The sequence below is a fragment of the Syngnathus typhle genome, linkage group LG3 (genome assembly GCF_033458585.1).
Source record: "Syngnathus typhle isolate RoL2023-S1 ecotype Sweden linkage group LG3, RoL_Styp_1.0, whole genome shotgun sequence".
Taxonomy (NCBI): Eukaryota; Metazoa; Chordata; class Actinopteri; order Syngnathiformes; family Syngnathidae; genus Syngnathus; species Syngnathus typhle.
The window spans coordinates 5,264,303-5,278,263 of record NC_083740.1 but is presented as its reverse complement, the minus strand read 5'-3'; the positions used below and the strand labels follow the sequence as shown (position 1 = coordinate 5,278,263).

General features: G+C 42.6%; 2 protein-coding genes across 7 annotated transcripts in view; both read right to left on the bottom strand.

Annotated features, from left to right (window-relative positions):
• Positions 1 to 289: 289 nt before the first annotated feature.
• On the bottom strand, positions 290 to 8,932 carry keap1b (kelch-like ECH-associated protein 1b). Of its 6 annotated transcripts, XM_061273930.1 has the most exons (8): positions 7,028 to 7,186; positions 5,615 to 5,968; positions 4,957 to 5,542; positions 4,206 to 4,451; positions 3,380 to 4,056; positions 3,090 to 3,295; positions 2,845 to 3,021; positions 290 to 2,722 (listed from the first exon to the last, which is right to left on the bottom strand). In XM_061273930.1, exons 3-8 carry the CDS (start codon positions 5,260 to 5,262, stop codon positions 2,514 to 2,516), a joined length of 1,821 nt encoding a protein of 606 aa, XP_061129914.1. In that variant the 5' UTR covers positions 5,263 to 5,542; positions 5,615 to 5,968; positions 7,028 to 7,186; the 3' UTR covers positions 290 to 2,513. The 6 variants fall into 6 exon arrangements, with proteins under 6 accessions (XP_061129914.1, XP_061129909.1, XP_061129911.1 ...); XM_061273925.1 differs by lacking the exon at positions 7,028 to 7,186 and adding an exon at positions 8,864 to 8,932 and having other exon boundaries at positions 4,957 to 5,968; XM_061273927.1 differs by lacking the exon at positions 7,028 to 7,186 and adding an exon at positions 8,054 to 8,406 and having other exon boundaries at positions 4,957 to 5,968.
• Positions 8,933 to 10,524: 1,592 nt separating this feature from the next.
• s1pr5b (sphingosine-1-phosphate receptor 5b) overlaps positions 10,525 to 13,961 on the bottom strand; it is a 3,637-nt gene continuing 200 nt past the window's right edge. The window contains exon 2 of the mRNA XM_061273933.1: positions 10,525 to 13,025. Within this exon, the coding sequence (XP_061129917.1) occupies positions 11,592 to 12,824 (1,233 nt within the window). The 5' untranslated portion in view covers positions 12,825 to 13,025 and the 3' untranslated portion in view covers positions 10,525 to 11,591. The remainder of the gene's footprint in view (positions 13,026 to 13,961) is intronic.

Genomic DNA, 13,961 nt, shown 5'->3' with positions numbered 1-13,961 from the left:
TCAAGTGATAGTCTTAGGGAGAAAGCACCTTAAATTTTCTGGGTTAAGGCTAAATGTCACATTAAAATGCTGACAAAAATATGTAAATTAATATGAGTTTTTGTGGCATAACTTCTTTAGTTTTCTTTCAGTGTTGTTATTAACAAAAGATATACATATTTGCACAATATATAATATGTTCAATATAGTGCAGTTTGTCGCCCTCTGTTGGTGTTAGCTTTCTTTTTAAATTGACGGGTTGAAACTGTTAAAATGAATTTTGTTGCCTTGCAATATAAAAACATGAAAGTTAAAATACAATAAACTTTTTATTATACAAGTATTGTACAGGTTTCAATTGGAAAAATGTACAAAGCACATTTTAAATACTCTATTTTCCAACCCAGCTATAGATGAACAACAAAATCCCTTTCAAAGTGAACTAAATTCTTTACAAACAACCCCACCCATACACAATAGGAACTTTGACTCAACAATACATGCTTGTTGCTTAAAGAAACACAACACCAGCCTGTTTCATTACAAAAGTGTCGTCAGCTCAGAGGAACGAGAAAAGCAAATGATCTAATAAATAAAAAGGTGAGCTCTTCAATTCTGTACAATAATTATTTGAATATCAATGTACAAAACATCATGTAGAAACCTTTGTAGCTTAAACGGCTGTTACAAACATTTTTTTTTTTTTTTTAATTTGTCCTAGCGTTCAATTGTTGGAACGCTTTGGACAAACATGGTCACTTTTGTTTTTGAGGTCTGGTGGAAGAAGAAGAAGAAGAAGAAAAAGAAGACAAGTCAACTTTCCAGAAGAGAAATTGGTGTTTTTACATTACAAACAAATCAAACATTGAGGAAGATTAATCAGTTAAAGTTTGAACAGCTACAGTATCCAATAATCCCAGTCTTGGCACTTTGATTATGGACCAGGTTCGACCTGTTTGACGTGCTCATCTTGCACCAAAATGTCATCTGGCTGAATTTATCTTTAAGCTCCAAAATATTCCTGTAGACTGCACATACGTTGAATACACAATGCGGAATGCTGCAAATGTGTGTGTGTGTGTGTGTGTGTGTGGATGAAGTGAGATACTCAGCAGACCTGCTACACAATTTGAAATCTTCTAATGGAGGTCATCTTTTTTTTTTTTTCGCAACGTCCCGCTTATAATCCCATTTAGCGACCAATGCAAACCCCATTAATGCCGTAGAAATAAAAAAAAAAGATGTAATGTTTCAACAAGAAATTCAAATACTTCTAAAGATTTGACAAGCCTTTTGTTCTTGTGAGACACCTCCTCACTTGGGAATTTAAATTACGACACTGAGCTGGTCAGCAAATGTAGCGTCCATTTTTGGGTAGACATAGCTACTTAGCTAACTAGCGAACTGAGTTACTTTGTGGTAGAAATGGGCCTATAAATAAATAACTACCTCAAAATTCCTCTGGCAAACCACAGATGTGAAAAAAGGCACTTAAGTTTTTAAAAAAGTTGGGGTGGGACAATTTATGACACACGGGGGCGGTGCCATTTAAGCCACGCCGAACAAATCAGGAATACTGGAATAGTGGAAAACAATTTAACGCCGTATGGCCAACTTTCAGTAGTCCAGAATTTTCAGCAATTATCTTAACATGTATAAAGTATTTAGAAACACTTTATATGTACAGCATGTAGAATTCACTTTCAGGTCATATTGTATAAGGTGCTTTTTTTTTTTTAATGATTGGTTTGGTGCCCTGGTTACCATATGTACGTTTTAAAACATTTATTATTTTGTGCACCCTGGGGGAAGAAAAAAAAATGAAACAAAATAAAAAAGCCCATTTAACCGACAAATTCTGAGGACTTGGGGGAAAAAACGAATTGGCTCCCATTAAAAGAAAATGGTCCCACTCGCAATTTAGACGTGCTGCTACAATTTGGACTGGTAGATTTTAACCTAGCATTTTTTACACGAGGATTGGTGCTGATTAGCAAATTCAAATCAGTCTTAATTTGTTGCTCCTAGTGTCTTTCAAGTGTGAATCCCGTTGTCATGGGGACCGTATCATCTTGCCCCTAAGTACACTGATTTAAGTTAAAAATACACACGCGCGTGCGCGCACACACAGACACACACACACCGTTGGCACTTAAACAGCCCTCAAGTGACAAACAAGAGTGACTTTGAATTGGACGAGATGATAAAACCATTTTTCCTCCCTCAAATGACTCTTGAACACGGGCCCTCTCGACCCCCTTTTAGCGAGAACCAAAGAGCCCCCTGATGAAACCAGTGCATGCGCGCAGCCCTTTTCAGTCCAATTTAGTAGTTGAGGCTTTGCTTGAGGACCTCAATAAGCCCAAAGTGAGCACAAAGACAGGACTGAGGTCTTGCTGGGTTTGGCAGAACACAAGACAGGTTCCAAAGAAGGTCGCCCATTGATTATACTGCCGCTGACAGTGAACTTCAGACCTTTCAAGTTATAATACTGATTTGGTGTTCGCTCCAGAATCAATGTGTAACTTGTGGGTTTACAGTGCGCTGTGCTGCCGAGTGTGTTGCGAAAGCTCGTCCCGCTCGGGTGTGGGACACAGAGGCGGGTCTTTCTGGCACGGCTCCATGGTAACGGCCACGCCAACGCCGCTACGCCCCGACGTCATGTGCGTTACCTCCGACCAAGTGTCCTTCTCGGGGTCGTAACACTCCACGCTGTCAAGGAACGTGGTGCCGTCATAACCTCCTGTCAACGCAAAATGGTTTCAACCATCAATTCCTAGGTTTAGGTTTTAAGACTAGATGTATTTTGAGAACCTACTCACAGCACGTTGGGGTATAAAAACAACAGCTGTAAAACGTCCTCACCCAAAACGTAGATGCGTCCGTTCAGAGCGGTGACTCCCAGAGCACTGCGTTGGTGCCTCATGGAGGCAGTAAAGCTCCACGTATCCATTTCCACATTGTAGCGCTCGACCGTGTTCAGTTGGTTTGTGCCATCGTAGCCGCCCATCACAAAGAGGTGATTGCCCAGAGCGCAAACACCTGGAAGGAGAACAAATCTTGATCGGGTCTTTTTTCAAAAGAGAGCCAACCTCATGGTTGGTGCTCACCAGCTCCAGAGCGCATGGTGTTCATCGAGGCCACAGTCTTCCACTCGTCCCTCTCCGGGTTGTAGCACTCGCACGAGCTGAGCCGGCCGGCGCCGTCGAAACCGCCCACGGCGTAAAGGAGCCTGTTGATGACGGCCACGCCCACCCCGATACGCCGAGTCAACATGGGGGCGACCAGCTGCCACTGGTCCTTTTCTGGGTCGTACCTACAGAGAAAGAGCAGACTTGAGACTTATGGCCGCCACGTTACACAATTTCCTCCGGCGTTAACGTTACGTTGAGCGACTTACCTTTCCACGCTGTTGTGGTGAATGCACCCGTGAGATCCGCCCACGGCGTATATCATGCAATCGATGACTCCCACTCCTATTCGGTTTCTGGGCACGCTCATAGGCGCACAGGGCAACCAGCAGTTGTTCATCGGGTTGTAGCAATCCAGTGAATTCGAGTCCATGTTGCCATCGGGGGCGTTGTTTCTCCCGCCCACGGCGTAGAAAAGCCCACTGATGACACAAGCTGCCAGGCCACTGCGAGGTACCTGCAGGTCCGCAAGCCGTAGCCAGGACCCCGTGCAGGGATTAAACGCCTCTAGGTAGCTGAGGGATTGCTGGAAGTAGCCCCCGGCTGTGTAAATGAGCTGCGGCACCTTGGGGGTTCGGCAAGAATTGACTTTGGTGGGCTTGTGCAAGGTGAGGTCCTGGAAGATTTGTGCAAGGTAGTCTTTACACTGCGGGTCCCAGTCAAGAGACTGGAGCTGCGCTTTCAGGAAGTTGGGGGTGAGGGAATGGCAGCGGACCGCGTGGAGTAAGGCCTGGACGTACGGCCGCCGGTTCTCTCGGTCGTAGCGCACCCAGGCCTCGCACGCCCGGAAGACTTCGGACTCGCAGCGCACGTTGAGCTCGTCGCGGCTGATGAGATTCACCAACTGGCAGTGAGACAAGTTAAAAAACTCCTCCTGGGTCGCCACCTGGAAAAGAGAATAGTACAAGGTCAGGGACTTTGAACTACTTAACACGTTCACTCCCATTGACGGCTATAGACGTCAATCCTCCATCTTATCAGGAGTCAATCAAATACAAATTGACATCTGTGCAAATATCCGTGGCTTGAAAGTACCTGGCTGAAGTTCATGTAGATGTATTCCCGAGCCTTTTGGTGAAGCTCCGTGCAACCGATCTGCTCAGCGAAACTGGCGATGCCGATGGCGTTGCTGGGGTCCAGTTGCTGGACCAGGAAGTCACAGCAGGCCTTGACGACGCTATCTATCTGGTACATGACGGCACCGTTCATCACGTGGATCACACACTTCTCTCCGACAGAGATGCTGGCTGTGTAGGCAAACTCTATCAGTCGATTCATCACCTGCAGAGCGAGTCGCGTCGAGTTACAAGGTTATCATCTCCGAGTGATGTTTGTTTCTCATATCAAAAGCCATACAGTTTGGAGATCAACCAAAATGTTTGAAAATAGTCAAAAATATGTGGATTCTAAACCACAATGGCAAACCCCATAGGCGTGAGCATCTCAATGATTAACCGTGGTTACACAATGTGTGTGCAGAGTACTGTACCAGCGATAACCACAGAGTTGAGCTGTTGCCGCCATAAAACTTTTATTAACTCGACAGTCCTTGTTTGCAGTAATATTTTAACACCGTTAGCTGTCACACAATTGCAAAAAGAAGTTAACTATTGTTGGAAATGGTGGAGATAAAGGCTTGCTGATGACAAGTTGATGGATAATTAGCACTAAAGTAAAAAAAACTGGCAGGAATAGGAGATTCCAAAGAAAAAAAGAATAATAATCATCAACCTCACCATCCAAAACATCTCACGTCACATCAAAAATTAAAATCAGTTGGTCTCACCTTGGGGTGGACGCCTTCGATGGACACCAGCTCCATGCCGCATTCTTTCAGGCCGTTGGTGAACATGGCCCTGAAGACTGGCGAGGAGGACGCCAGCACCACCTTGTGAGCCACAAAATCCACGGCCTCCAGGTCCCGGTAGCGCACGCGAAGAGTCACGTCGCAGAGCTGGCGCTCCATACGCAGCTCGTTCATGATGGCGAAGGCGGCGGCCGTGTGGCTCTCGAGCGTGTAGCTGAAGACGCGGTGGCCGTTGCGCGTGGACGGAGTCACCAGCGCTTTGCATTCTGTCAGGCACTCTGACATTTCCTTCCTTCGTCTCCTCCTCCTTAGTCTCTCGCACAGGAAACGTTTGGCGGTATCATGGCACCACTGGGCAAGTCGTGGAGGGAAAAATTGGGTGGGCTCCTCTGCTTGAGCTGACTTTGAGTCAAATTGATGCAAACACAATGACTCCTTTGTTGAGTTCAGTACCTGTGTCAAGCTTTGTGACTCATTGCGGAGTTATTGGAGACCTCGTAATTACTTGCACTCCTACGCGACTCCGTTCCATCATACCAGTATTCAAACTTGAGAATTCCATTGACTATGGAGAAAAAAGTGGCAGGAGAAAAAGATAAAAAAAAAAAATTCAACAGCTTCAATGAGAATCACTTACGGCTACTTTGGCCTTCAAAACATCTTTGCAAACATGTTCTTTAACTCGGATGGGAATAGAGAGTGTAGTCCAATGCTTGCAAAATAAAGCTCTTGTCGTTCTTGACAGCCCATTTAACCGGTTTCTTGGAATGTTTTCAATCGGCGCGCCGAAAAATATAGAAAACAAAATCTGAAAAAATAGCAGGAAAAAAACCCACCACTTTTCTTCACAGCAAAAAAAAAAAAAAAAAAGTGTCCAAAAAGTTGTCGGAAAAAAATTGTGGTCCTTCTGTCATTGGAAGTCCCGGCGAAGCAATTTGTTTTGTTTCCCTTTTTTGAATCCTTCCAGCATTTGCATCAGCTCAACTAACACCTGGAACGAGAGGGGAGAAAGTGACATCAGATACCTCATCCGCTTAAAACGGTGTCAAAATACATCTCCGTGCCTAAACGTTAATATACACACACGCACACACACACACACACGTATGTTGTATCCCATGACACGGCACAAATGTATTCCGAGTACACATTACTGTACGTGACACTTCCTTCTTTGTCATGACGGCCATTTCTAGTCAGCACAGCACGAGTTCCAAACCTCTTCCAAACGTCTCCAACATAGCAGAGATGGTTTCTTCTAGTGCAAAACGACGCCTATGAGACGGGAATGGAAACCAAGCTAAACGAGTTTGTACAGTCGCTTTTCAGGAAGGAGGACATGAAATAGATACTAAAGTGAAATAATACGTAACATGGCTCCAGGTGGTAACATGCAAATATTTTATGTAAGAGGGCTGAAATATAATATGAAATAACAATATGGTCATGTATGGACAATAAATAGTTGTTAGATTTTTGGGGGTAAAATCTGACCCGGTTAGAACATAATTATATGAAATCAATCCATTCCAATGGTTGTGTTGGGACTGCATGGATACTTAGGATTTCACAGGGTGAACAAGAATACATGTTTGTTTATTTTTCAGAGCGGACTACAAAAACAGTGTATCTTATTTTGTCAAAATAGCTTTGGGTGCCACGTAATTCACGCATGCTTTCGAAGCTGTACGATTGGGTGTGACTCACAAAGTCTCATTCAGCATGACTCAGTCTTTTATTTTTCCTTGTGAGAAAAAAACGCCAAATCAATTTAAAATGCCACAATTACATTTACTGATTTTTTTTTTTCACAACTGGCCTTCAATCTGCAAATATCAAAAAATGATATTATAATACTTTTTTTTTTTAATTCAGGCACCAGTTTTTTTGGTTTGTTTTTGCACAACTGGCCTTCAATCTGCAAATAAATAAAATACTGCAAAAAAAATGATATTATAATAATACTCTTTTTTTTTTTTTTAATTCAGGCACCAGTCACCGAGGTTGCCCACAGGAGCCAAACTGTCTCAGGTATGATTCTCCTACTTACATTTACACTTCCGATCAGAAAACTCTTCAATGGAAAGCTGCTCCAGTATTTGTCAAATGGCGAAACCGCTAAGGTCAAAATGCAGTCTTAATCAAATAGTTAGTGTCACTTCAATGTAGAGCGTTGCTTAACTCGTAAGTGCACACTGACAGTCACTGTACACTTCAGCTTGGCACGAAGCAGGGTTTTTTTTTTTTTTTGCATTCAGAACAAGTTCCTGGTACAAGCTAACACTTCTCAAAGTGAGCTGAACACATGAAAAAAATGTGATCATTGTTCAAAGGAAACTTGGAGGCGAACATCTTGATATGTCAGGCAGAAAATTTAATAGTTTCACGTGGGGGTAATTACTGGCTTGCTATTGTTACTATGAATGTTATTGCTCAATTTAATTGGGTCATTTTCCTAAATGACAAATGATTTAAAGGCAAAGATAAACATTGAGCACAAGTACAATATGAGGGATCCCTTCATAAAATATTATTACGATTTTAGCATTAAATGGAGGACAGGACGTACAGGGCAGCAGAACCATGTGTTGTATTTTTTTTAAGCTAACAGTTCTGCTGTTGAAATTGCTACACTTCCTTCTAGCACAAACCCGACAAGGTATTTGTTATGTTTATTACCTATATTTTGGCAAGTTTTCAAAAACAGCAAACACTAACCTCGGGTGTTCTGTTGTCACACCATGGCAGCAGATACACAATAAATAAGTTGATCAACGACACACTGCGCTCTGCTAAATGCCGTGTGAAAAGGCTTTTACACAGAAGCACAGGTGTGAAACACAAGGCCCGGGGGCCAGATCCAGCTGGCCACATCATTTGTTACGGCCCCCACTAAAACAAATATAGTGTGTCTACTTTAGGGGTCTTGCTGAATGGATTTGCTCTTTTCGATTTGGCAGAAAATCTCCACAATTTTTTAAAATCAATACCACAAGACAGGTGGGAGCAATGCACTGTATATGTAAGTATATGTAAAATAAAACAAAGTATGCAAAAATATGAAAAGATGACTTACAATACATTTATGATTATTGCAACCCTCTGGAGGAAACCATAACGACTAAGCAACTTGTGATGATCGTAACAACTGGCTTGACACTAAACCAGAAGATCGACTTCTATTTCCAATACGTTTGGTTTAGTCCACAAGTTCATTCCAGTTTGAGACTCCCACTTTCTGTCCCTCAGTCCATCTTACACAATTGCTTCTGCAGCTTTTCTCTTTCGGTGCTGACTGCAAATGGCCAAATGAGGACAAGCCACTAAACTAGAGTACGTTTGATCACTGGTATGTTGGCACCGATTTCGCCTACTCGGTGACTCATCCTGAACTCTTCACGGTGGAACTGAATGTACCAAAGAGAAGATGACCCACAAGAGAAGTCGAATCTTACATAATGAATTTACACCGAACGGGACTGCCGTGCACTCCACACACACTCACACACACCATTCATAGCATCTTCTTTATTTTTTTAAATCACCCAATCGTCATTCACGTCTGCACGCTGCATTTGGCGCTTGTTTTTACTCAGAAACACCAGCGCTAAAAATAAAGATGCACTACATTCACGGAAACCTTTATACGAGGTTAAGAAAGATTCCAACTCCAACAAAAGAGGTTGCTACTCAATCTAATCAAAGTGAACGAGCTACCTTCAGATTATAACAACAGACGGTAGCTAGCGGCATTTAAATCGCTTCGAAAACAAGCACGCTAAATCGAGTTCAACGAGCCGTCTTGTGATAGTGTAAACAATAACACGTTTTTGATCCACATACAGGTCAAACTTGATCTTAAATCTGTCAAAAAAGAGATACTCACGTAGCGCAGTCGAGTTGCTCCATGATAAACTGTGCGCCACATAAGAAGGGGGAGGGAGGTGGGAGGGGAGGGAGGAGGGTGTTGGAAGGGGGGGGGGGAGCGGTAACTCACCATGACTAAGCATTGTGCGAGGGCCTCCCCTCCCCTTCACAATAAGAGTGTCCCGACGTGGCCTCAGTTGACACGTAACGAAGGACAATGGGCTCAAGTCAATATCTGCTTTTATTGTGAAAGGATTGTGTCCGAGTGAAAGTGTTGGACTGGATGACTGCCAGCTCAGCTGGTCAAACTCACGAATGTACAACATTGACAAATTCAGCAAATAAACGTGGTTTAAATACTGTTTGATAATGCTTTTATTTATTTATAATAATGTTGAAATTTACAGAACTTTTACAAATATTACGCCCCGTCAAAAACATTCAGTGGCACGGCAAAATGTTAATCAGCAAAAAGGAATGTTTTGATGTAATTTCGATAAGTTTAGACTAATAATATTTACAGTGCAGCTGTATGTCACTTCATGTAATGAATTATTGTTTAGTTTTACTAGTAATCTGGCGGTCCTTATGCATAAATGCCTCTAAACTCCCAAAGGTTATACGGACAACTGTCTATTCTACTTACAACCACAAGATGGCGGTGAAGGGCCACACTGGAGATGCATACAGGGAGATTCAACATTTATCTTTCAAATCTATTTTTAAGCTTTCCAAACCATTGCATTATCCTCTTTGACAGGACTCACTGATGATTAAACACATAACTTCCAAAACGTAGTTCGAAACGAAGAAAAGCAATGCTACGACTTGTCAAGTCTTGAGTTCATTCGGTTGACTGTCCAAGTCTGTCTTTGGTTCCACTCAATTGATCTCAGTTCCCTAAACGGGTCCTTGCAGACATATTTCAAACAATTATTATTCTAAGGCTGTTCTGAGATATATTTGGTTATATTGCTTAATAATTGCTTCAGAGAGCTTCTAAGTCTTTGGGAAATATGACTTTATGACCTCTGTCAGTTTGTTGCATGAATTCATGAAGAAGAGAAGTATGGGGTTTGTTAAATGATGGCTCTCATCAGTAGACACCTCCAGCATCTGGAAAAACGTGTACAAATACAGAAAAACAACAACCTGGGGCTCATTTATTAAAGTCCGTCTTTTGGAGAGTGGTGAGATCACGAAAAGATACAAAAAAATGACCTTTAAAACAGACTGCAGATTTTATCCATCTATTTTCGACAGCACTTGCCCTCCTTAGGATTGTGAGTGTGCTGGAGCAGATCCCAGGTGACATTGAGCAAGAATAGGTGAACTCTACGCTGGATTTTCACATTTATACCTACTGTATGGATAATGTAGATTGTATTGCATGGGTCTCAAACATACAGCCTGTGGGCCATAGCTGGTCCATCTGTGTGATAAAACACACAAGATCCATTTGTTTCAGTGTGGCGAAGAGCTGTTAACCTTGACTTTGGTAGATGAAGAGGAAAAAGGAACCATATGTGTAAATGGTGTATGTATAATATACACAAAATATAGGTCAATGCCCTTACCAGATGTGGGCGAGGGGGCTCACTTCCTGTCGTGCTTCTTGTGGTTCTCCAAAACGGCATCATGCACAATTTAAGATAGAGTCAAAATAAACTCAACTCCAGAAACATTGTCAGTCATTTATTTAAAAAAAAAAAAAAAACAGACACCAGTACAAAATGTATATAATTTACTATACAACAGTTACCAAATGTTTTCAAAGAAAAACTTTCACAAGATGAATGACAGTACAAAAAACATTTGTCAATGAAGGTCCTGGCAGAAGACAAAAAAAAAACCCAAAAACATTTATACAAAAAAGCGTAATGCCAAACATGAGATAATACAAATGACGTGTTGGTTTCTGTCAGTGTATCCAAATCCAGCGTTGTGCCTCGCAGACAGGGTCTGACGTTTAAAACCAAAACCGACATAGTTTCCACCGGACACCCGATGACATTTGATGATGTCATTTCAAGAAAATCTCTCTGCATCTCCCTCGCACACGATGCATTGCAGTTTTTCCGTGGTTTGATTGGATGTATTGTTCATTTTCCTACCACAGTCAACCATGCCGTCGTCTGTTACGTAAACTATCCATCACACCTCGGGGCCTTCGATCCAGCGAAATCCATGTGTTTACCGAAATACATCATCGTGTCCATCTGTGCTAATTTAATGAGAAACCAAACCAAACGTTTGAAGGGAGCCCCCACAAAAGAAAGTCTGAATGTAATATTTACATTGGTTTTATCAAAGAGTTCTCCCAGGCTTGGATTCAAACCACAGGAGTGCAAGCCAATTTTTCAATTTTAATGATATCTCAGTCAGTGCAAATTAGTTGACAAGAGTTGCCTTGTTCACATTTGAGTGGCCTTGTTTTCTCAGCGTCTAAATACATGTCATGGTTGTCAACAAGTCAACCAGCGATGAGTCATCTTCAGGAATAATTTTATATTCACTAGCTTTGATTGTTGGACGCTTCAATCTTTTTTGTTGGTTCGAGCCCATCAGTCATCATTTTTCACTACACAGTCCAAACTTCTTCTCAGGTTCATAGTGAGGAGACCAAGGCCATCATGGTACCAACATAGTACCTCAAACATCAGTACAGTGGGAGAGCCGCTCCATGCATGTCCTCGGAAAGGCGTGCTACATGTCTTCTGTTAAGTACGAGCCAAGCCGACAAGTCTTTAAGGCTTCAAGAGTTTCGGATAGAGTGTCTTGATCGGAGATGGGTTGGTGACCACGTTCCCGGAGGAGATTGTCGTCTCCATCCCCGGCTCCAGCTTCTGGGAGGGGACCTCGGTCTTACTGAAGCTGCATTCCAGGAAGGGCATGCCAATCTTCTTCACCTGGCCGTCCCTGGTCATGAGACACGGCCGACAGAGCAGCCTTAAAATGGCTCTCCTCATGTCCTTACTAGTTAGGGTGTAGATGATGGGGTTGAGGAGCGAGTTGACCATCGCCACCCCCAGAAAGTAGTTGGCCTTGTAGAGGAGTCGGCAACTGCCTGTTGGGCAGAAGAAATCCAGGAGGAGGAGGAGGAAGAGCGGAAGCCAGCAAGCGATGAAGACACCTAACACGATGGTGACCGTCTTTAGGAGGGCGATGTACTTTTGCGACTTCCTGGCCAGGCCCTTTCTCATGCTGCTCGACAAGCCTACCCGCTGACGTTGCGTGTTGGTGCGGACGATGCGGAAAACTCGGGCGTACAGCACCACGATGGCGAGGAGAATCGCACTAAAGACTGACACGCAGAAAAGGATGTAGCTCTTGGAGTAAAGAGGAAGCACGGTGGAGCATTGGTCCAGTCTGTGGATGCAGTTCCATCCCAGAATGGGCAGGACGCCCAAAAAGATCGCTAAGGCCCAACTCGCACAAATCAGCGCCAACATCCTCCCCCGCTTCGCCCCGTGGTACGGCCTCATGGTCACCATGGTTACATGACGTTCAATCGCGATGGCCAGCAGACTGATGACAGAAGCGGCCAGCGTGATGAAAACTCCTCCCTCCCTGAGGAACCACAGCAGAGGCGTCAGCTGCAAAGTCTTCGGCCCGGACATGATGATGTTGGCCATGTAGGTAATCCCAGCCAGGAGGTCCGACAGAGTCAGGTTACCCAGGAGGTAATACATGGGTAAATGGAACTTTTTGTTCCTCCAGATAGCCAGAAGAACCACGGCGTTCTCCAGCACGATGAGCAGACACACCACCAGGAAGGCGATGCCCTCGGGTTGGAGGCCGTCACGGTAACGGTCGCCCTTCAGCTTGCCCGTGTAGTTGTAATGTTCCAGAATGACAGACTTGTTCTGGTAATGCCAGAAGAACTGAAGATAGCCATAAGAGGAGATGGGAGTGGAAGATGGGTGCAAGGCAGACACGGTTGGGGAAGTCCCAGCGTGGGCGGGACCCGAGGCTTCCATAGTTTCTGGTGCTTTTGCTTAAGCTGAGCAGCTATAAAGTCATTTTAGTTGACAGGATTTTGGCTAGCACTATGGAAAAGGGTTCTTCAACACACAAGGGGATAAAATGATATTCATATCTTTTTTTCCCCCCCTCCAAGTCCAAGAAGTCTTCAGGATTACCACAAGAGGGGACTATTGAGCTCTGTTTTGTCCATGTCACTGCAAGGGAAAAAAAATATTTTCAAAAATTGATTATGTGAGAAATGTTGAAATATTGTTACAAAAATTCTCCAAATATGTTGCGAAATAAAATAATGTATGCAAAACATTATTTAACAATCTTGCCCTGGCATACAGTGAAACATAATGTTGGGAAATAAATAAAACAATAATCTTCTTTTAACCAATAGAAATGATTTATTTATTACAAATAATGTGTTCAATTACTTTCACAACTGACTTATAGTGACAGTGTGAACAATTACAATTTTTGAGACATTTTTGTCTGGTGTGTTCAAAACAAAAATAAGCCTCAGGTAAGTTTGGGAAATGCAATTACTGTCAAAACGTTGATGTCAACTAAATAGTCTCTCTTCTCAGTGTCACTTAAAGAACATGTCAGCTACATTGTTTCCGACATGTGCACCCGATTTGAAGGACTGCAGCTGCAACGGAATCCAACTTTTAGGGTAGCAATGAAGTGTGTTTGACCCATCAGTGCTGAAGCACATACGCAAACTATTATCATGAATTTATCTCACATTTGAGCTTAAATTATTATAAGCGATGAAATTAAAGTCAATCAGTGGTAATTAGACTTGCACTTCACAGGTTTCTTTGTGAGGTTTTTTTTTTGCCTTCATGTCATGGTTTTATAATTTAGTGAAAGGAGACTTTGAATCTTTCTTCTTTCATCTATAAACAACAAGTCGCATAAAGGGACTTCGTATTATTACCAATGTTTTTTATCTGTTGCATTATTTCATTTAAAGATGTATTGTATCGTATTAAAAACTGTAAATTAAGTCCTGTATACATTTTAGTGCAATATGAAGAAATTCTATTAATTGTTTTTTTTAATGTCATTTACTGTAATACCATTTCTGTAGTGAGCCATCTATAAGTACGACTAAATTACGTGATATAAATATTTAC

Coding starts and splice junctions, on each gene's coding strand:
- keap1b (XM_061273925.1), bottom strand. CDS start 5,262: ATGTCAGAGTGCCTGACAGAATGCAAAGCGCTGGTGACTCCGTCCACG. Junction 4,057..4,205: donor TCTACATGAACTTCAGCCAG/GTACTTTCAAGC, acceptor TCTCTTTTCCAG/GTGGCGACCCAGGAGGAGTT. Junction 3,296..3,379: donor CACCACAACAGCGTGGAAAG/GTAAGTCGCTCA, acceptor CTTTCTCTGTAG/GTACGACCCAGAAAAGGACC.